The following is a 23141-nucleotide window of genomic DNA, read 5'->3' as shown; positions in this document are numbered from 1 at the left end:
TTATAATTATGGTAAGTGCTAAAATAGAAACCGAGCTGCCTTAAAACATACACACACACACACACACACACAAAATTCCAATTCCAATTCTTCTTAACTATGAAAGTGATGCAAAATTTCAACTTAGGCTCACAAGAATAAAAAATATTAAAGGATCAAGGACATGAATACTACAGAAAAAAACTCTGAGTCTGCATATGCCTGAGATCTCAGGCCAACATCCTCGAGATGCAAATCCAGAGAGGTAAAGAAAAAAGACAAATGGCTTATTGGTGGAATAGTCTGAAAGCAGACATGATGTTGTTACTCATCAGTCAATACTTTGTGATCCAGACAAATCTGTTGCTTATGTACAAAGGGTAGCCCCACAACAACTTGTTATCAATTCTGTATGCCTGAAATGGCCTGGTCAGCAGCTGAGGACATACATATCTTATTCTTCAAGACTCTCAGCAGCAACCTCATTTTCCCAAAAAATACACAAAAATTATGGAACTTCTTAAGAAGTTCATGGTCAGCTGAACTACAGAACATCAGACATCTGCTTCTCATTCCCTCTGTCTGAACAGATTCTTGCTACATGGTCTGAAAAGGCAACAGTATAGAAACTATCAACTAACTATAAGGATGTGAACTTTGAAAGATTAAAATCCAAACACCAAGCATGAATACCTGCTATGACTGATATTTTAGGGGTTAAAAAACCAGTGAATTATCCTTTCTGTTATTAGATGCGTGGGAAACACATTGGTAGAATCACAGGATGGATGTATATAAAACCTTTACCTTCCCTTTAAAGAAAAACAGTTAGCAGTGGTCATTTAGGCCAGTGGTTAAGATAACTGTTAAGATGTTCGGCTTGCATCAGAGTACCTGAATTCAAATCCCATCTCTGGATTTTGACACTAGCTTCCTGCTAATGCAGTCCCTGGGAGGCCGTGGTGATGGCTCATGTAACTGGGTTCCCGCTATCATGTGCAAGACCTGGACTGAGTTCCTGGCTCTCTATTTCTGTCCTGACAGCAAGCATTTTGGGAAGTCAACTAGTAGATGGTCTCTCCTCTCTCTCTCTCTCTCTCCTGCTTCTCAAATAAATAAATAAATTGTTATATTTTCAGTATTCAGCATTACATGCTATGAAATTATGGATAATACTAAGAAACCATAATTATGGATTAAGCATGAAAGGGGAGGAAAGATAAATGAATAGTTACCTAAACAGATGTTATCAGAAAATGGGCCATGACTTTCTAATTTAAGGCTTACTGAATTTGTAGAAAGAAATATATGTTGTACATACATTTCAAAGGAATGGAGAAACTCTAGTATGCATTGAAGAGGGAACACCACTGAAATAATTGAGATCACATAATCTAAAATATAGCATACATTTAATTGCTTAAACCTATACAATATAAAGCATAAGCAAATAGATTCTTAGTTAACCTCAACATATATTTTCAGTAACTTGTCATTACCCTGAGAATGAAATAGAAATTTTAAAAATTATTAATTAAAAAATGCCCAATAATTACAAGAAAATATAAAATATATTTTAAAAAATAACTGGACATTCAAATATTTGCAGATCATAGCAGGTTGGTAATCAATATGAATTTAAATTTGTATCACAATAAGATTAGCATTCTCATAAAATCCTTAAATTTGTTGGAATATAGTCCATGTTAGGAAGGATACGATTCCTCATTCCAAAGGCATCAATCCAATAGTGGTAGAGGGAAAACAGGCATACTCACATCATGATATTCTAACAGGAGAGATACCTGTGAACCTGGAGCTTATAGCTTTGTGCAAGCTGTTTGGGTAAGGATTTATTTAAAAGAAAAATTGAAGTGGTATTGTTATAGGAGACTAGCATGGGCCTTCAAATAAATTACATCCTTTGGCTTCCCATCTATTCCTCCCTTCTAGATGATCTGCTTCATGTCTTCACTGACAAATCCTCGTCAGCCATTCCTTAATGTTGGTGTTACACAGACTTCCTGCCTCCACTCTCATCTACATTGATGAATTTCCACTGATTGCCTTTATTTCCACGTTGTTTTTCCTGTGTATTAACAGATATTTCCTAAAGCTATATCTTCCATCCTGATATCTCTCTAGCCTTATGTTTTCATCTGCTCACAAAGTCCTAGATACTTGAAAACACAACACATCCAAACTATAAATATATATATATATATATATATATATCATTCCCCAAAAATGTGACCCTTTATTTCTTTGTTGTTGTTGTTGTTGTTTTCTATTTTAGACAGGCAGAGTGGACAGTGAGAGAGAGAGAGAGAGACGGAGAGAAAGGTCTTCCTTTTGCCGTTGGTTCACCCTCCAATGGCCACCGCGGCCAGCGCGCTGCAGCCGGCGCACTGTGCTGATCCAATGGCAGGAGCTAGGTGCTTCTCCTGGTCTCCCATGGGGTGCAGGGCCCAAGCACTTGGGCCATCCTCCACTGCACTCCCGGGCCACAGCAGAGAGCTGGCCTGGAAGAGGGGCAACCGGGACAGAATCCGGTGCCCCAACTGGCACTAGAACCTGGTGTGCCAGCGCCGCTAGGCGGAGGATTAGCCTGTTGAGCCACGGCACCGGCCGTGACCCTTTATTTCTACAGGTTTCATCTTGCTTACTAATATTGTGATTAACTCAGAAGACTCGCCCCCTGACTCTTCTGTCTACTCTGTAATTTATTCAATCCTGATTCTGAAATGTCTTTACCAGTTGATTATTTTCTCCAGTGCAGTGGTTTAGCTTTTTCCCCTTCTAATCCTTAATTGTGCCCTTATGACTTCATGCTTCAATATCACCTGCTATCACAGCCTCCTGCCTCGCATATCTATCTCACTACCACTACCACCATGTCTAGTTTTGTGGCAACTCAGTTCATGGAAAATTTCAGGTAATGCTAAGGAGATAAACTGTTAGGATTATCGTATAAGACTTTCACATATTGGAGGAGAAGTTGGGTTTATAATCTCAGGTTGAGTTGGCATTCCAGGACCAAGCACACATACGGAATCACTGAGGAAGCAAATTCTAAAGAAGATTCCTTAGGGCTGCTGCTGTGGTGTAGTGAGCTAAGTCTCTACCTGCTGCACAGGCAACCCATATGGGTGCTGGTTCATGTCCTGGCTGCTCCTCTTCCAATCCAGCTATCTACTTTGACCTGGCAAAGCAGTAGAACTTGGCCCAAGTCCTTGAGCCCCTGCATCCACATGGGAGATTCAGAAGAAGCTCCTGGCCCTTTGCTTCGGATTGGCCCAGCTCCAGCCATTGAAGCCATAGGGAGTGAACCAGCAGATGAAAGACCTTTCTCTCTGTCTCTCCTTCTCTCTGTCTGTAACTCTACCTCTCAAATAAATAAAATCTTTTAAAAAAAGGAAGGTTCCTTTGTTGCACCCTAATATCCTGATTCAAAATCCTCCCGAGTTTTGATATTTTAATTACATTTTCATAGGGTTCTCAAATGATTGTGATATACAACTGTATTTGGAAGCTCTAAGATATTGTTCAGTTGTAAGTTTCAATAATTATAAAACTCCAATCAGAGTCCAATTTTCTATTTGAAGAAAATAAATATAAAATTAATTTGTGTAATGGTACTATCATTAAACTAAACACAAAGCTTTCTGGGTGGTTCACATTTAAGGAGAAAGCATTTTAATGTATAAAGTTTGAAGACTGTGAAAACAATCACTTTACATTAAAGGTATGCTTCATGCATATTTCCCAACACATATATGCAATTAGCTTTATTTAGTGTCACATCTGATGTTAATGGATTATACGTGAAGAATTCAAGAATATATCTAACACAAAGCTAGCAGTGAGTGTTATATTAAGTATGCAGAAATTTGAATTCTAAATATATTTAAATACAAATTATTAAAACCTAGCAGAGGCCGGCGCCGCGGCTCAACAGGCTAATCCTCCGCCTAGCGGCGCCGGCACACCAGGTTCTAGTCCCAGTCGGGGCGCCGGATTCTGTCCCAGTTGCCCCTCTTCCAGGCCAGCTCTCTGCTGTGGCCCGGGAGTGCAGTGGAGGATGGCCCAAGTGCTTGGGCCCTGCACCCCATGGGAGACCAGGAGAAGCACCTGGCTCCTGCCATTGGATCAGCACAGTGCGCCGGCTGCAGCGTGCTGGCCGCGGTGGCCATTGGAGGGTGAACCAACGGCAAAAGGAAGACCTTTCTCTCCGTCTCTCTCTCTCTCTCTCACTGTCCACTCTGCCTGTAAAAAAAAAAAAAAAAACTAGCAGAATAGCACAACAAAAGAAGTAAAATTTAGGCTCTTGAAGGCTCTTGTTGATTAGCTAAAGAAAGGATTCCTGCTTCATATAGCAAAGAGTATGTTTCCTATATCTGTAAATTCATAAGGATGTTTGTTTGTAACTCATGACCTAGCAGTGGAAAAGGCCTCTATAACTAAACTTGAGTAGCTAAGAGATTTCATTATGAAGTCAGTGTCATAAATAAATTGTTCTGGGAGAATACAGATAAGAATGATAAATTCTTCATTTTGTAAAATAGTTTCAAGGAGCAAATTTGTAAATATAAACCTAAACCCTATGGTATACTAAAGTATCAGAAGTTGAACTCCAGCATATTAAGCAGTATAGGTGCACTTGGATGACTCAAAATACAAGTGCAGATATATTCATGAGCTGTGAGATGTTTATTTGTTTATAGGTTATTACATTAAATAATTACTTTATATTTAAGCTATACACATATGTTTTATTTTGAAAGCACTTGTTTTAATAAAAATACATTTTCCATAGAAAAACTTTTATAAGGTGTGCTGAGGATCTCCTGTGAAACCCATAACGGGTTTAACTATAATACTGATAATACTGAGATCTTGAAGCAACAGATCAGCTGGGCAGAAATAGGTGGAAGAAGAATATTTCCTTCCTTTTCCCTTCTACAATAAAGCTTTCCCTTAGAAGAACTTTGGGAAATACAAATAGTTCTTAGCTATCATAACTTATTGTTACCTCCCAAACTCCCAGTGACCATTAATACTCAAAACCTATGTGGGATATGGTAAAATAGAAAAACCTTACTGTTATTTCCATTGGGATTTGGTTTGACTGCATACATCAGGGCAGGGGTGGGGTGGAAAGTAGCTTATAACAAGGGAACTATGGATACATATATCCAGACAGTTCCATGGTTTTAGTGAATCAGCTTCCTACTATTCACTTCCAGACCCAGAATGTTTTACATTCTTAAAAATTTATTTCAAAGTCCAAAAATGACTTCTACATAGCTCTAGCCATCATATTTCTAGTCCAGGCAGTAAACTGAAAACAGGGAAGAGCAAGAAGGATACTCTTCAAGATAGGTCATTTTCCTAAGGAATCCTCTGTTCATTATTGGCTAAAACCTTAGTCATACAACACATTTGGTTATAATAGCGACTGGAAGACATACTGTTTTAGCTTCGCAGTTTACCATTCCAAATGCAAGTGGAGATCTGTTGCTGAAGATGAAAGGGAAAAAGGGTAGTAGTAGGCAATCAGTAATCTCTGCTGTGTTCCTCAGTTGTTTGGTGCTAGAGATTCCTTACACCCTCTCCTACTCAGCAAAGCTCTCAATTCTCTGTCTCATTTTCTTTATCTGCAGAGATGACCTTCCTGGAGCAGTGGTTCTACACTTTGGCTGCACACTGGGAGTATATTTTAAAAATTCTGATGCCTGTGTCATGCCTAGGTCAGTTACATCAGAAATTCTACCAGTGAGTTGCAGGCCTCAGTATTTTTGAAAAGTCTCTCTAGGTAATTCCAGTGTGAAGTCACATTGGAGAACCATTGTCCTATAGAAATGTAAAAAGAATGATGCTATATTCTGTTACTTTTTCTGTTCCGTAATCAAGTTATGCCAGGAATGGAGAATCATTTTGTGAATTGTGGCACTACTCAGATTCACCACCCCTTTGCCTTTGGAGTCATTTTTCTTATAAAAACTGCCCCCCTCTTTTTTTTCAATGGCATCTTTTCTTTTATAACATCTAACCCACAGATTCTCTCAAAATCCTGACTTTTCTTTACTGATGTAGGTCATCTTTGATACCTGTTCTTTTCATACACTCTCTCATCCATTCAAATACTCTATATGGCTCCAAAAATTTTTCAAATTTATCTGCACCTTTACTCATCCAAAACACATATAGCAACAAAAAGAATGTTTAAAATACACACACACACACACACACACCTTATCATATTGTTACTCTACATCGATTCCTACAACAATTCCCTATTGATCTAGGGCTCTCTGACACAATATCCCTTCCTGCATATCCTAGCCTCATATTAGGCCACAACCCATTATTGTTCTATGGCTTTCTTTCATTCTTCATTTCCTAACAGTTAACTTCTCTTTGACAAACCTATTGAACCCCCAAACTTAATTAAACACTTTCATTTGCCAATTGTAATTGTTGCAGGCCTGTGCTTGCTCACACAGACTGGGTCAGAACACATGCTACACTTCTTTGTGGTCCTAGTCAAAGTCATACATAATCGTTTAAGGTGGGCAGGGAGTATGTTCTTCACTATTTTGTTTCAGAACCTCGGATAGCGCCTAAAACAGAGTATGTATTTGGTAATATAAAGACAAATATTTTGAATGAATATGACAAGGAATGAGTAATATAAGATACTAGGTTGATGGGGGACAAACTGAAATGGTCATAAGCAGTTGCTTGTAACTTAATGACTTGTGACAAAAGTAAACATCTCGTCCACTTTTTCAATATTTGTCTGTGTCTCTGCAGGTTGTGATTTGATCCCAGTACAGTATCTTCGCTGGGGTGACCCTGAGCCCATTGCAGCTGTGGTGTTTGCCTGCCTCGGCCTGCTGGCCACCCTGTTTGTTACTGCAGTCTTCATCATTTACCGTGATACACCAGTAGTTAAATCCTCCAGCAGGGAACTCTGCTACATCATTCTTGCTGGCATCTGCCTGGGCTACTTATGTACCTTCTGCCTCATTGCAAAACCCAAACAGATTTATTGCTACCTTCAGAGAATTGGCATTGGTCTCTCTCCAGCCATGAGCTATTCAGCCCTTGTAACCAAGACCAACCGTATTGCAAGGATCCTGGCCGGAAGCAAGAAGAAGATCTGCACCAAAAAGCCCAGATTCATGAGTGCCTGTGCCCAGCTAGTGATTGCTTTCATTCTCATATGCATCCAGTTGGGCATCATCGTCGCCCTCTTTATCATGGAGCCTCCTGATATAATGCACGACTACCCAAGCATTCGAGAAGTCTATCTGATTTGTAATACTACCAACCTAGGAGTTGTCACTCCACTCGGATACAATGGATTGTTGATATTGAGCTGCACTTTCTATGCATTCAAGACCAGAAATGTTCCAGCTAATTTCAATGAGGCCAAGTATATCGCCTTCACAATGTACACCACCTGCATTATATGGCTGGCCTTTGTGCCAATCTACTTTGGCAGCAACTACAAAATCATCACCATGTGTTTCTCAGTCAGCCTGAGTGCCACAGTGGCCTTAGGCTGCATGTTTGTGCCAAAGGTATATATCATCCTGGCCAAACCAGAGAGAAATGTGCGCAGTGCATTCACCACATCTACTGTGGTACGCATGCATGTAGGGGATGGCAAGTCTTCCTCCGCAGCCAGCAGATCCAGCAGCCTAGTCAACCTGTGGAAGAGGAGGGGCTCCTCTGGGGAAACCCTAAGGTAAAAATTATGGGGGCATAGTGGGGCACTGATCCCTATTGCTGAAGCACTGGCTTTTTAATCCTGGATCTTTTAAACAGGAGATATCTAAGTGCATGAAGCTATAGAATGTCTTATGTCTTGGGACCTTCTCACTGAAGGGGGTGGTTTGGGGAATGGGTGCGGTCATTGGATGTAGGTCATCTTTCTTGGTTCAAGGACAGAACCCTGAACGTTGAGATCACTGGTAAAGCAAAGCTATAGTAATAGATGAATGAAAGCAGGAGGCCAGGGACAGCAAAATTAAGTCAATGAGTCAAGGCAGTGATTCCCAGGTCCTGAGTGAGTGGAGATACATTGTAGGCTACATTTCAGTTCACCAGAGCAGGGCAGGAAGGATTATTATTAATAAAGATTGTTTTGAGTGCATCCTGAGAATCTTATACTTTTAACTGTACTCTCATGTGCCTGAACCTCATTCAAGTCCAGAAAAGCCCTTGGATTTCCATCCCATAGAAGCACAAAAATGTATAATTTATATTTTAGTTCCTAATGGGAGAGTTGAACTCTCTTTGGGAGAAATCTAAATAACTTAAAGGTCAAACCAACAAAATAGCTTTGCATATAGTCCTGAACAACCCAGGAGTTACCCAATTCTCTGTTATCTATGTCCTGCCTCACCCCATGTTCAATATCGTAAATAGTAATTGTATAGTTTCTATCTAAAAATGATCTGGAGTCAACAGCTGATGGCTTCCCCATGTAAAGGACTTTCTTACATCATAACTGATTCCAAAAACACTTCCAAACACAAAGAGGTCATGTTATCAGTAGCTTTGTCATAAATGCTCATAGATTACATAGGTTACATAGATTGTGATAATTGGGATTAAGGAGATCCTTGTTTCATAGACCCATAGATTGGGAGTAAAGATTTCCTGTCTTTAAGGAGTACATATCAAAAGAGGTAGTCAGGGTGTCCTACTTTTCTATCAGCCTTACTTCTTCAAAGCATGGTCTATGACAATGGTAATGATACTAGATTTTCTGGGGTTGGAAAAGGACTCCTAGGATATTTGGTATTTGAAGTTTATTCACAAGGCATAAGTAATTGGTATTACTAACTTATGGTTTTACTTCCTTTGATGCTTTCCAAACTCTTCTACACTTTTCAAATATATATATATATATATATGTGTGTGTGTGTGTGTGTGTATATATATGTGTGTGTGTGTGTGTATACATATATATATCAAGATATTCAACTAAATTGTAAATTGTGTCTTCTCTTTTTTGATAATTGCTACAAATGTTATGGTCTGTACATAGAAGGACTTCCATATTTCTAACCAGCAGCTATATTTTTCATTTGCCTTCCTGACTCCTCCATGAAACATTCTTTTCTGAAATTTCTGCAAGATCAGCCTTTCATTTTAGCAAAGAAAACTTATTTTTAAAACTTTTATATTATCAGCCTTTCTTTAAGCTGTCCCTTCAAACAAAATTTTCCATATATAAATATAAATATATTTATATTTCAAATATAAATTTTGATATATAAGTACACAGATTAGTGGAGATGGGAAATAATGTTTCTGTGTCTAAGCACTCCAGAAACTCACCAGGGAAGGCTCCCTGAAGAGACAGCATGGAGTGATGGCATAGCAAGGCTGTCATTCGTTTGAACATTGCTACTACCATTCCATCTCTCTGCACCTTATTTGCTTCATCTGATAAACTAGGTTCATATCACTCACCTCATAGGATTGGGAAGAAAGAAGGAGAAAATGTGGGTAAAGTCAGGATACATAAGAGACACCTATTGGCATAGTAGAATACAGTGAGAGACAGCACTAGGATCACTAGGATGGAACACTGGCAACAGCAGTTATCAGCTGTGTAAACTTAGGCAAATTCACTTAACCACTCTGTATTGATTCCATTCACTGATAAATTAAAATAGCAAAATATATACTTCATGGAATAGTTGTGAGAATTAAATGTGTTCATACATGTCATGTCGTATCTGCCACATGGTAAGCCCCTCTATTTGGATTAAGTTAACAGTTGTCAATCTTCTTCCATACCTTAAAGTCACTCTATTATATATGTAAGAAGGATGACCTTTGTAACAAAGACAGCATTTTAATAGGCAATACAAATCTAGCGAGACTGCTGTGTAGCGTGGGTTTCCAGGACATCTCCATCTTCACTTTTTCCAGCTGTTTACAGATTATAGAGCAACTCCTGTGTTGCTGTTTGAGCAGATCAAGTTCCTTGGAAGTGGGAGTATTCTCTATGTGGTTTATCACTGTGTCCCCCGTGTCTAACTTTACCTGGAAGGCGGCTTGGCACACAAAAAATGTTCAGTAATGAATTGGTATACTTGCTGAATAAATGACTTGGGGAAAGTAGTAATGTGTTACATATCATACTTGTGTGTCTTCAAGTATGCCCACTGCTATTCTTCATTTGTTCTATTAACTTTCATAATATTAAACCTCCTGTGTTGTGTATTTCAAATATCCCTCTTCCTGTTAGTGTCATCAGTCTAAGCTCAAGAATTGTTATATTGATCTCGAACTTTACTACAAATATAATGTACTTTTAGTGACATTCAATTAGTATTTTCTTTTTTTTTTTTGACCCACACTTTCATTTTCTTTATTTTTCATTGATACCGTATGAATACAAAGTTTCTAGAAAGCTACAAAATTTCAATTAGTATTTTCTACTTTCTCCTTTATATTTTATAGTAAACAAAGGGATAAACAAAAACAACAAATACTATGGATAGTGCTGATAGAAAACAGAAATTCTCAGGATTTTGTGTTATTTTTTTACTTGTTTATCTTTCAGGGTCATGTAGGTTTTGATTATTGAATTTTGCAGTCAGTACAATAAGGTATTATAATCTGCAAGAGGGTAAACAGGGACCTTTGGCATTATTGGGGTTTTTTTAAATGTAATTTATGACAAAATTCTAATCTGTCTACAACATTACATCTGAGAGAGGCCACAGGCTGATTATACAGACTTCTTTTTTTTTTTTGCTATCAAGCAGGATATGCAAGCTGGAACGTGCTGTTGATGTGGCGAAGAAAGAAGGGCAGAGGAAGCTACAGTTCTGTTACATCACATACGTCCCATTCCCGGCTTTCCTTTTTTAAGCCATAATTTTGAAAGCAAGAGAGATGCAAACTATTTCTTTTCCCTATGACTTCCATGAGCTCATACACTAAATATGTCTTTTCTGAGATTCAAAAATCAAGATGCACTAATTCAGTAATTTATCACATTATAAAATGTAACTAATTATGCAAAAATTTACCTACCCTTCCAATTTGTCATTTTATGAAGGCAGGAGATCACATGATCTGTAATCTTCCCATCTTCAATAATGGGAAATAAATGAACACAAGTATTTCTAATATTTTCACATTTTATTCTCAATCACTACATTTAACTGTGCTTCTCAGGCTTAAACACTAAAATGTGCTAATGAGTTCATCAATTGGGATATTGGATGGTCTTAAATAGGAACCTTAAATCTCTGGATGTAGGTCCTAGGGGAGAAGCAGCTACCATGCTGGGCTCAGCTCTGTTCAGGTCTCTTCCTCCTTCTTCTGTCTGTGTAGAGAAGCAAGCAACATTAAGCTCAGATTTGTTCAGACCTCTTTTCTCTTTCCATATGTAATGGCAAACAGCAAGTACTCCTCAGGTTAAAGAAGACACTAATTAGCATACTTTACAGTAAAGGATATAATAATGCTTCCTAAAGTTATAGTGACTATTTCCAAAACTTAGTATACACTCTGAGATACATGCACACAGGCAGACAATAGATGCAATTACAACATACTAGTTAGAGCCACAGCTAGATTTAAGTCCAGCTATGTGAATGGTACTTTAGTCCATTTCTTCAATTGTAAAGTGGTAAGTAATAAATCATGTTTTGAGCAGTAAAGGAGATAATAAAAGACATCTTTAAAAGGTACATGGAAATAATATTATGGATAAAACTATATGGGTTTCAACTGTTTGCACCAAAATAAACTTATCTTTCACTCCCATTTTCCCATAATATATATAAGTTCATTTGTATGTAAGTAGTTGGTACCAACACATAGAAAGCAATCGACAAATGGCAGCTACACCTTTCAGAACTGTCTATCTGAAAATAACAGAAAGCGTATTTTCTTTTTTCTTTCTTTTTTTTTTTTTTTTTTTTTTTTTTTTTTTTTTTGACAGGCAGAGTGGACAGTGAGAGAGAGAGAGAGAGAGAAGGGTCTTCCTTTGCCGTTGGTTCACCCTCCAATGGCCGCCACAGTAGGCGCACTGCGGCCGGCGCACCGCGCTGATCCGATGGCAGGAGCCAGGTGCTTCTCCTGGTCTCCCATGGGGTGCAGGGCCCAAGCACTTGGGCCATCCTCCACTGCACTCCCGGGCCACAGCAGAGAGCTGGCCTGGAAGAGGGGCAACCAGGACAGGATTGGTGCCCCGACTGGGACTTGAACCTGGTGTGCCAGCGCTGCAAGGCGGAGGATTAGCCTATTGAGCCGTGGCGCCGGCTGAAAGCATATTTTCAGAGGCTTATCATGTTTCTCTGAGTTGCATTTCCTTCCCATTGCAAGAAGTATGGAGGGAGACTACTCATGGTAACAGCAGTACCAGCATTTCAGCATTCTCTAGGCCTCTTGCTAATGTTTGCAGGATAGCTGTCATGACTTCACACATAGCAACCTTTTATTAAGGAAAACAAAAGTCTTCTCAGAATCCTCCTGTGTCTCATTCTCCAAAACTGATTTTTAAAGCTGTAATAGATGATAAGAAAATGTGTGTCAGCTTTTATAATGGAAATTGCATGGGAAGAGTGGGGGACACTATTCATTGGCGAGTGTGGTGAATAAGCTTATTCATTGGATATGCCAATGAACAGTGTCTATCATGAAAGTGGTAAAGTTTAGTACTAACAACGGAAGTAGTCATCAAAGGAAGAGGGAGAGAGAGGACAGAAAGAAACCAAAAAGAATCACAAGGCTTAAGACTGCCATGTTCTGCTTTTTATAGAACTATTCATATGTATTGCTATTCTAATATTTATAATTGCCACAAAATATTGCACATAGAAGCAATTGTCCTTACTACTTTTTAGAATTTGAGGTCTGGCATTGTTGAAAGACTTGGCTACAACCTCATGACTAATGAGTGATGGGGCCGTATTTAAGTCATGTCTTAGGTTAGGGTCACTAGGGCTGAGTACCTACAGGAGTATGTATGCTTTGTCTAATATCTCATTAATCCTCCCATGAAAGGAAGGTTTTATTGTCCAAAAAATGTCTGAAAAAAACTATTCTTTTTGTTGGAGATAAAAAGAATTCTTGCAGTAGAGAAATGAATCATCAATGTGTTAACTCTTTGTAATCATTTTCCATGCTTATTGCACATGGGACCGTTTTTTCTCCTCAAGCAGCACTATTAATGTTATAAAGAACTGATTCTCCAAGAGGTCCACTTTGGAAAACATTACAGTCCATAGAGAAGACATGTTTATGGTGCCTGAAATGTAGTTCATATCTTTAGTGAGAAGGAAACTGAAGGAGCTAATTTCCTCTTCTGGTCGTGGAGAAAGAATTGCTTTGAACTCTCTGGGCACTAAGGAAAGGATAGAGCTAATTCTAACAGATCCAACAGTTTTCTGGGAGGTTAAATCAGCTCATTCTAGACCACAAAGAGGAAAAGTGCCCAGAGTCAGTCATTCAATTCACTGAAATAGCAAAGGGAGATTTTTATTTAAATGGGAATGAGTCACTATAGATTTTTTTATACAGAAGCATGCTATTTATGCCATCAATGTATAGAGGTCCCTGTGATTAACATTTTGGTTCTAGGTACTAATTTTCAGAACAACATGGTACAGCATCAAATCATTGTCAAGGAGATAATGCCAGGCTTCTGTTTAAGGCCTTCACTTCAGTTGCAAATTGACAAATGCACACAAAGCTGGTTCTGACCTAAATAAAGCATGAATCTGATGAGGCTAAAGTTTTAACTACAAGCCTCAGAATTTCCAGGGCCTGGGGTTCTAGAATGCAGAACCAAATTAATAACAGTGGCCTCTAACTCTAAATCATAATCTTAGAAAATAAAAAGTTCCCTCAGGATTCTAGTCAGATGGCAAAGTAATTAGCGTGGCCTCCAACTTAGCATAATTTTAAAAACTATCATTTGACTTTTTAAAAAATTAACTAATTAACTTTGCTTTAATTAACATTGTTATGAGGACACATTCTGTCTGTTAAACCAAGTACCTGCCTGTCCACATCCATGGTCCAAATTATAATATGCTAGGAAAATTGGTTCTCTTGTGTGATTCCAATATACCCCTATCTTCAGAGCTTCAGTGATTTCCAATTGCTTAGATTTCATTGAGGTAATTAGTCTGTATGCAGTGATTTTCATGCTCTCTCTCTCTCTCTTTCGAGTTCTCTGCCACTTCCTTGTGTCTCTGCAGAACTTACTTCTCTTCCAAAGCTCAGATTCCTCAGTGAAACCCTACTGGATTTAAACATCTCATGTACTTTTTCTCTTCTGAAGTCTTAGAGCTTTTATTGTGTAGAGCATACACGTAGCACACATTCCTTGAATCTCTCTCTTTGTGATTCATCTGCATTTAGAGAGGACTGTGCGTTGCCAGGCCCTAGGGATATAGAGGTTGTTTCTGTGTACATATGCAATATAATGCAATATTTTCACAGCTATCTAATGCTGGCTTACAAGTATTTATAGCTCCCTCAGGGCCAAGCAGCATGTTGGAGATACATCAGTGTTCAGTAACTGCACATGCAGAGGAATGCAGTGATCAGAGATCTGTTGGGCAGAAGCTCTTGGGCTCACACAGTGATCATAGTATACAAAATCACTCTTGCTGATTTTATTGTCCATGTTTCATCCTGTAATGCTTGGCCCTAAAAATATAACATGAAATTCTTTTTTTCCCTAAAGCCAAACTTAATTTTTCAACCACGCTTCCATTGATTGAGTGCTTACATAGCATCAATCATTATTTCAGATCCTGGGGATACAAAGAGAAATTAATAGCAATCTTTGAGGCACTCCAAGTATTCCAAAAGAGTCAGAATTAGAAATAGATAAGTTCAATGCATCTGCGTAGCACCATGATCTTATTGGTGGAGACACATTAGTCTATGAGGAGCTCAAATGTAGAAGTAGTAAATTCTCCCTGGAATTACAGGTAATCTTTTGAAGGAACCAATTCAAACAAGAGAAACTATATAAGCATTTCATATGATATTTTTCCCTTTGGGACTGGCTTAATTCACTCAGCATAATGTTTTCCAGAAGTTCAGTCCCTATTTTTAAGGTTTCAGGGCTTCTAACCACTGACTAGGATAGAATAGGACCAAACTTTCTTTATCTGGCAAGAGAGGCCCTTGGTGATTTGGCTCCTCCCCTGGTCAGACTTGCTTCTGGCCTCATCCTGTCTGGCTTTCCATGACCCTCTCACAATTTTCCTGCTATAGGGCTCTAGCAAGGCAGCTACCTTGATATGAAATACACCCACCTCATCTCACCTGCCTCTCACTTGGCCAACTCAAGACTCATTTTAGACATCACTCTGCTGAAAAGCCTCTCCTGTCCTGCTGAGACTGAACTATGTTCTCCTGCTTATAACCAAATAAGCCACATGCTTCTTAACTTACAGCATTTATATCATCCTATGCTGTATTTATCTATTCAGTTTTCAGACTATTTTACATCTGTGTGCACACACACACATACATGCATCACACACATAAACACATCATAACCCCTCACAAATGATACTATGAACTTATTAAGGGCAAGGATTATGTCATATTCACTTTATGTGTCATTGGTGCAGTGCTGACAACATAGTCAACACTCAAAATGCTTGTCAAATAGGCTAATGGATAGATGAATGAATGATGTTTGAGCTTCATTGGCATTTGTCAGAAATATCTTTGGGCCAGGAACTACTGTAAATCTCTTAAAATGCAATCAAATGATCTCCTGAAGTGTATAAGTCTGTTTATCCCCAAGACAATCTATGGGGTAGAAATTATTATTTCCTCCATTTTACAAATGAGGAAAATGAAACAATGGATAATTTACTTAGTCAAGCCCTGTCAGAGAGTAAGTATAAGATGTAAGATTAGAATAATGTAGATTGACTTCAGAGTACATGCAGATAACCATTAAACTATGATCCCCATTCCAGTCCTTCACATGTGGAAGCCTGAACTGAGAAAAGCAGGAAAGAGGAGGTTAAATGTGTGAGAAGTAAAATTCTCTCCAAGTAGTTTCCTTGGAAACTGCTCATGAAAGTACACAGAAGGCTTTGAGATGAAATTTCAATGCTAAGGACTGCCTAAAATGTAGAAATTTAATGGTGATTTTTCAAATATCTATATAAGTTTTGTCAGTGAGGATAAAATCTGACTGCCTTATTTTTACTCCTAGTGATAATTATTTACAAGATTTATGATGATTTGCACATTTATTGTGTAAGTATTTTGAGGGATTTCCAATATTAAGTAAGATCTCAAGAAATATACAAGAAATCCTGATGCTTTCTACCACCATTCAGTCCAATTTAACTCAACAAGTGTCCTCAGGGTAATCACAGTAAACTGGATAGATTGTTGGGCTCTGGGACCATAAAAATAAATAAGATAGAGTCTGTCCTTTGGAGAAGATGGGGCAGTGGGGAAGACTACCTCACACACAAAATCAGTAAATTTCATTGTGTATGAAGTGATGGGAGAGAGAAGTGCCCAGGAAAGTGGGAGTCAGTAGGCAGGAACTAAGACCAATTTGGAGGTTCCTGAGAAGGCAACACCTAAATTCAATCTCAAAAGATGGTGAAGCAACCCAGGTGAAAATTATGTTTCACTGTTGTTGGGAGTGACATGAACATCAGACCATGGGTATGAAATAAAGTATGCACAGGAATCTACAAGCATGAAAATGTATGTCTGTGGCAATCAGATAGAAGGCTCACAGGGAAAAAGCAAGAGAAGGTTCTCTGTTGTGTTCTGGAAAGCTTGGCCTGAAGGAACCATCAGACAGCCACTTTGCTGCTCCCCCATTTTGTCTCAGTCCCGTTTTCCTGTTTGCCACTCAGTTTAGAGATTCAGTTCCCTCATCCAACTTGATGCCTTCCCCCAGGAGTCCCAACCAAAAATTATGTGTCATTTCCTCTTCTCCCCACTAGAAAATGGATAAATAATGCTTTTGTGATCATAATTGTTGACGACTTGCTTCATCCTCTATGCTGTAGACGCTTATTGAGCAACTGCTTTAGGACAAGCACAGTGCTAAGTGCTTTTATTTATTAACTCATTAGATCTTCACACAGTATTGTGAAGTATTATCCCTCATGCACAGATAAGCAAAAATAACTTAGGCTTGTGGAGGCTAAGCAGGTTTTAGTTAGTAAGCTAATCAGTAATGAACCAAACATTGGAATTTAAACCCAGATCCATGTGTCTTCAAAGATTTTTCACTCCAATAATACCTTTTTTAAAAAATTATTTATTTATTTATTTGAAAGGTAGAGTTACAGAGAAGCAGAGGCAGAGAGAAAAGTCTTCCATCCGCTGGTTGACTCCCTAAAAATGGCTGGAGCTGTGCCAGTCCAAAGTCAGGAGGCAGGAGCTTCCTCTGGATCTCCCACACGGGTGCAGGGGCCCAAGGACTTGGGCCATCTTCTATTGTTTTCCCAGGCCATAGCAGAGAGCTAGATCAGAAGTGGAGCAGCCAGGACTCCAACCAGAGCCCATATGGGACCCCGGCACCAGAGGCCATTTGGGACCCTGGCACTATGGATGGCAGCTATGCCACTAGCCCCAGTAATACCTTTCTTAATGGGCGCATTTTCTCTGCCATGTACCCCATTTAGTTATTATTTATAAATAAGGCCATGATGAATGCATTTCTGCCACATAAAATCTCATATTTTGATACTGATTTTTAGTCACAGAGAAATGACCCTAAAGGTGACATGTTCTTGGCAATTAAGGGGACTTCATGGACAAGATAGCCTATCAATGTCTCTCATGTTATAACTTGGCAGATGTAATATGATGTAGAGGAGTAATAGCCTTGCCAGCAAAGACATGGATTGTAATCCTGGCTCTGTCACCTAAAATCTAGAACCCTAGACAAAGCACTTAACCTTTCGGAGCCTCTGGAAAATGACAGCTGTCCTATTCATCTCACTCTATATTACTCTCACAAGGTCACTGGAAACATAGTACAGTGTGTGTCTCACAACCATGAGATCTGAATTTTCTTTTTCCTAATCCCAGGGTCACTTCAGTTGATCCTAACATATAGCTCCTGTGACATAAAAGGGCATTCATGACTATATACTTCAGGAAAGGTACTGAAGTAGAAATATTTGACTTTGAGAATCCTACTTACATTACAATAAATCATTACAGTATCCCAGGGCACTATGACTTAGCACATTTCCATTATATTCTTAGGTGGTAGGTTAAGAAGGTCCAGTGTAAATGCCTTTTAAAAGTCAAGGTTTCCTCCAAGATTATTGGTGGTTTGTAGGTTTTAGCCATTTCTCTCATTCTCATTGTGGTTTTGGCAATATATTTATATTTCTTCATAAAAAATTATGATTTTTAACTTGGACCAGAACAAGTGGATCCATCTTTACTTAATTATGCAGAAACTAGATGATGAATCACTGTGGTTGATTTTATGCATCACGTAATATGAAGCATTCTTTGACAAGGCAAATGTGTGCTTACATTTTTTTTCATTTCTGTTTAGCCAAAAAACAATAAAACAAGTGAAGGAAACAGTCACAGCATCGCTCATGTGCACAAGCTTGTAGCCTGGCCTTGCCCTCTGGCATCACAACAGCATGATCCAGATGGTACAGGCTGTCAGAGAGCATGGCTCCCCCTTTGTGGTGTTCAAATTGAAATTGGAGAAGAGCCCCTAAAATTTACACTAAAATGTGGCCCCTTAAAGTTCCCTAGAAATGCTATCTGGGGTGCCACATGCGCTACAGGAATTTGGAGTGCCATACAATTTCACCATGGGCTTATTACTAAATCCCCAATATTAATAAGCCCAAGAGGGTCCTTGCCTAATATTTAGAAAAGAATTCTAAATACTGGCACAGATAAACGAGGCAGCATGCTATGTTTTAAGCTTTTATGTAGCGAGAGAGGTATCTAGGAAAGTGAAGGCTTTAGTTCAGGTAGGAGAGAGGGGAAAGTCTGGAAACTAGGGTAGCGTCCATACCACTCAGAGAGCAGGCCAAAGCCACGTGCAGCAAGCACCTGGAGCTGCTATCCACCGCTTATCACCTACAGCAACTCTGAGGTAGAGCACCTTTTGTGACACTCCCTGCCTTTTTATGTATTTTCCACAGGGGAGTGGCTTGTGGCCAGGTGGGCGCTCAGGTATGGTCAGGTAGAGCCTGATGTCACATGGAGGCGTTGTGGGGTATCAGGTAGGGTGTTAGGTCACACAGAGGCGTGGCGAAGGGTTCAGGTTGGATGTGAACTCACACAGGGATATGGCAAAGGCATGGTCTTCCAGCTCACAAATCTGATCAATTTTGGCCTGTATATCTGCCTACTTCAAAATGGCACAGCCAAAAATGCAGACCAATAAGGCTATTTTCTCTTATTTATTCATGTGACTTTCTAGTTTGGAAAAAAAAAGATCATGACTTAGTAAAGAAACATAGATCTATCACTGACCTTACTCTACCAAAATGACCGGAACTGAAAATCAAAGCATGGTGAATATAGTAAACCTCCCAATGAAAAGAAACAATCAGCTCTTGTTGAGCAAGTCTCAATCATGTAATCCATGAGTTTTGCATATCATTATTGTTATTTCAGAGGAAAAACTCCCCAACCCAGAGTTTCTGATTCAGTAAGGATGGGGTGGGGCCAGAGAGTTGGCATCTCTGTCGCATTTGCAAGCAATGCTGATACTGCTATGATAGGAATCCTGTGATAGGCTCACCTTTAGAACCATGGGGCTATATGAGATATTACAATTGTAAATTTGTTTTAAAAATGAGAAAATTGACACTCAGAGAGATTAAGTGATCTGTTCAAGAGTACACACCTGATAAAGGACAAAAATCAAAATCAAAACCAAGATTGTTTGAATCCAAACACCATGTTTGGATTATACACAATAGCAGGACTGATAGGATTGCAAGAGGATATAGCAAGTGGGTAGTTGTTCCTTCTTTCCTGTTTACTCCACAGTAGGACTTTTGTTTTGCAGATTCATTAAACTCTAAGGCATTGCTTGCTCACCGAAGGTAAGATACTAACACTGCTATTATGTTTGTGGTTGATTTGGTTACTAAGCGCACATTCCACTCTGTTCATCAGGTAATTTCCACAGCAGTCTCAAAGATGATTCTCAAATGCTCATGAAGCATCTCCTCTTCTGCTTGAGGAGCATAGCACTGCTGGAGCTGACGTGTAACTGAAGACTGATTGTTATCTGCATATATTCAGGTCCAAATAAACAGCTGCACCAGTGCCAGATGGAAGAGTGATTAACTGATAGGAAATGCAAAAAGGCTTTGGGGTGTAAGTCGGTTAGAATCTCAGAATTTTAGTGTGTGTTCATACTATAATATTGCCATAAAAAACAAAGAAACCTTATTCACACTTAGATGACATGAGCAGAACAAGAGAAATAGTAGAAGAGAATAACATCAACATGAGTATGCTCTGTTAGCCAGAATAATGGCCTCATAAGTGGTCAGATCCTATTCCCTAGACCCGTGACTATGTTACCTTATGGCCAAAGGAATCTTGCTACTCACAGTAAGGATCTGAGATGGGAAGATGAGCCTAGATCATCCAGGAGAGCCTAGTATAATCCTGAGCCTCCTGGTAAGAGGGAGGCAGACATGTCAGAGTCACAGGGAGATATTGAAGCTGTACTGTGTTGTGTCCTGTCCACTTCACTTTGGAACCCATGAGGGTATTGGTCAGAAAGTAGAAAACAGGACCACACATGACCCAAACACACTAGTTTGACAGAGCCAGGCAAATTATGATGTTGCAGGCAAAGGCACTGGAGTCCTGGTGGAAAATGAGAAGGAACGTGAGCTCTGAGTGAACTTTGGACAGTTCTTTCAGAATTATCCAGCCACTGGGTACAAACATGGATGCAGCCCATGACTGGAGAATGGTCCAAAGCCAAAAATGGGCTTTTCTTCCCCATGCTGTGCCTGCCAGGACAACAAAATGAGAATGAAATGTTCTAACCCAAGTGAATTAGCAAGCACTTTTCCTCTCACTGACTAACTAACGAAAATAAAGACAAAATTGATTTAAACATTCACTCACAACAGAAGTCCAACATTAGGACTTGTTTTAACCTAAAGGATGTTTGAAATGTGTGATGGCACTTGAGAAAAATGGAGCGAATTGACTTTAGTGGAGAACTTACAAAGACACATTACCAGAATGTTAATGTGCTGAACTGGAGCTAAGTGGATGCAGACTTCTGACGTCTTGCCTGTCTTTTTCACCTTCAAACTCCAAATCCCTGCATCAAAGCACATGTTATCTAATTTCCTCTTGGACATCTCCAGAGGCTTTCGTTTAATTGTATTCACTGTACAGACACAGCTTTGTGACTGCATCTCCGGGGAGAATAGTGCCAGACAGACAGTGAGTTGTGGGCTGAAAGGAGCAGACAGCCTTTAAACTCCAGGGCATTTACAACCATCCTTTGCCATGCTAGTGAAGAGCCAGGCCTTATGTGTCAACTATTTACACTCTCCCTCTCTCCTTTCCTTTCCCCCATCGCCCCCAGTAGTCAGCAGACCGGGTCCCCTTTCCTAGCCACTAGGTGGCAGGCGGGTTCTCAAAGCAGCCCCAGTGGGAGAGTATTTCCGCTCAGAATGCTCTCAGCTTGTGCTGCCGTGATGGAGCAGTGCCATTGTAGGATTGTACACGGAGCTTCACGTGAGCAGCTGGAGGCAAACTTTTGCAGGAGCAATGCTATTAACACATGTGCTGATTCCCAGATATACAAACTGAAGAAGGTTCCTAACACAAACTTCAAGTTGTATTTGTTGGTTTTCTCAGCATCATCATTATCACACTTCCATACCTATGAAACTAGTGTGACATATGAAAGTTGGTCAAAATAAGCCTTGTTTTCTAATGTTGATGCTAGGCTTTCTTCTCACTCACCAGAGTTCTTGACTAAATTTTCTCCTGCCTTTCACTTTTGTTACTGGAAATGCCTTTCAGTTCCAGTGAATGATGCTTCCAGTACTTATTTTCCAGAATCAAACTGCTGTGAAGACCTTCCATTTATTGGAGATGTACCATGTGTCTATGTGTGCTATGAGACCCAGTATGGGAGGTTTGTTTCACCTCATATACTGATAAGGGCACAAAAGGTTAGAGACATGATAAAACTTGCCCAAAGTGGTGAAACTAGGATTTGAACTCAGCTGGTGGAAGTTAAAACCTTAGCTCTAAAATCCACTCAAGTTCGTGGTTCTATCTAAAGCTTGACCTTCTAAATGAAAAAAAATCAATCTTGCCTGCTCCTGCTTAATCACTCCATTTCTGGAGGGGAGAAACGTACAGGGAAGGGGCAGGTAGCCTTCTGCTATCTGTGAAATGGGACAGGCAGGGTCTGCAGCATTTTATAAATATATACTCAATGTGAGTAAGAATAAATTGGGTCTGACAACAGTAGGCAAAGGAGAAAGGAGTGAGAATGGAGTCAAACAGTCCTGCAGCTCTTAATGGATCAGCCAAAAGGTTTAACAAACAGAGTCTATAGAAGAGAAGGTGGAGTACGGTAGGGTATAGAAAGGGAGTGATTGGAATGATGTTGATGATGAAGGCTAACATATGCAACATTAGGATGCTCATTTTAAAATATAGAAAGTAAAACATCATGAAGATAAACAAATTGCCCACAGACAGATATCTGGAAAAGAATGAACCTTGAGTACAAGTCCAAGTGGTGTGGCTCATAACTTTAGCTACCAGAAATCTCAAAGGAGCAGTAAATGGTGTCAGATGCACTAAGTAGGATTAAGAATGACATTTGAGAAACTGTCATTGCAGCAATTTGATTTCTGTTGGACATCCTCGTATGTGGTCCCCTTGACAAACTAAATGATTATCCATTGTCCCTTTTTACTTTTGTTAACACCTCCATTACTACTTTCCTTTTCTTTAAGACTAGAAGCCACTGTCTAGAATACTCTTATTTATCATAATCTAGCTAAGATTCTAAACTAATTTGGGTCATGAAAGCAAGTATATGTGAGAAGGATGGTTCAGTGGCTTGGCTGAAATATCTGCATAAGGCAGATAGCAATGTCTTAAACAAAACTGGT

General features: G+C 39.4%; 1 protein-coding gene across 3 annotated transcripts in view; it reads left to right on the top strand.

The window, feature by feature from the left end:
• The window catches only part of GRM5 (glutamate metabotropic receptor 5), a 553498-nt gene that overhangs the window by 476669 nt on the left and 53688 nt on the right, over positions 1-23141 (top strand). For all 3 annotated transcript variants that reach the window (XM_062198295.1, XM_062198294.1, XM_062198293.1), the window contains exon 7: positions 6796-7735. In XM_062198295.1, coding sequence (XP_062054279.1) covers positions 6796-7735 — 940 coding nt within the window. The remainder of the gene's footprint in view (positions 1-6795; positions 7736-23141) is intronic.

This window comes from Lepus europaeus, chromosome 7, assembly GCF_033115175.1.
Source record: "Lepus europaeus isolate LE1 chromosome 7, mLepTim1.pri, whole genome shotgun sequence".
Lineage (NCBI taxonomy): Eukaryota > Metazoa > Chordata > Mammalia > Lagomorpha > Leporidae > Lepus > Lepus europaeus.
Note: the sequence above shows the minus strand (reverse complement) of the source record. Positions and strands in the feature narration are given on the sequence as shown.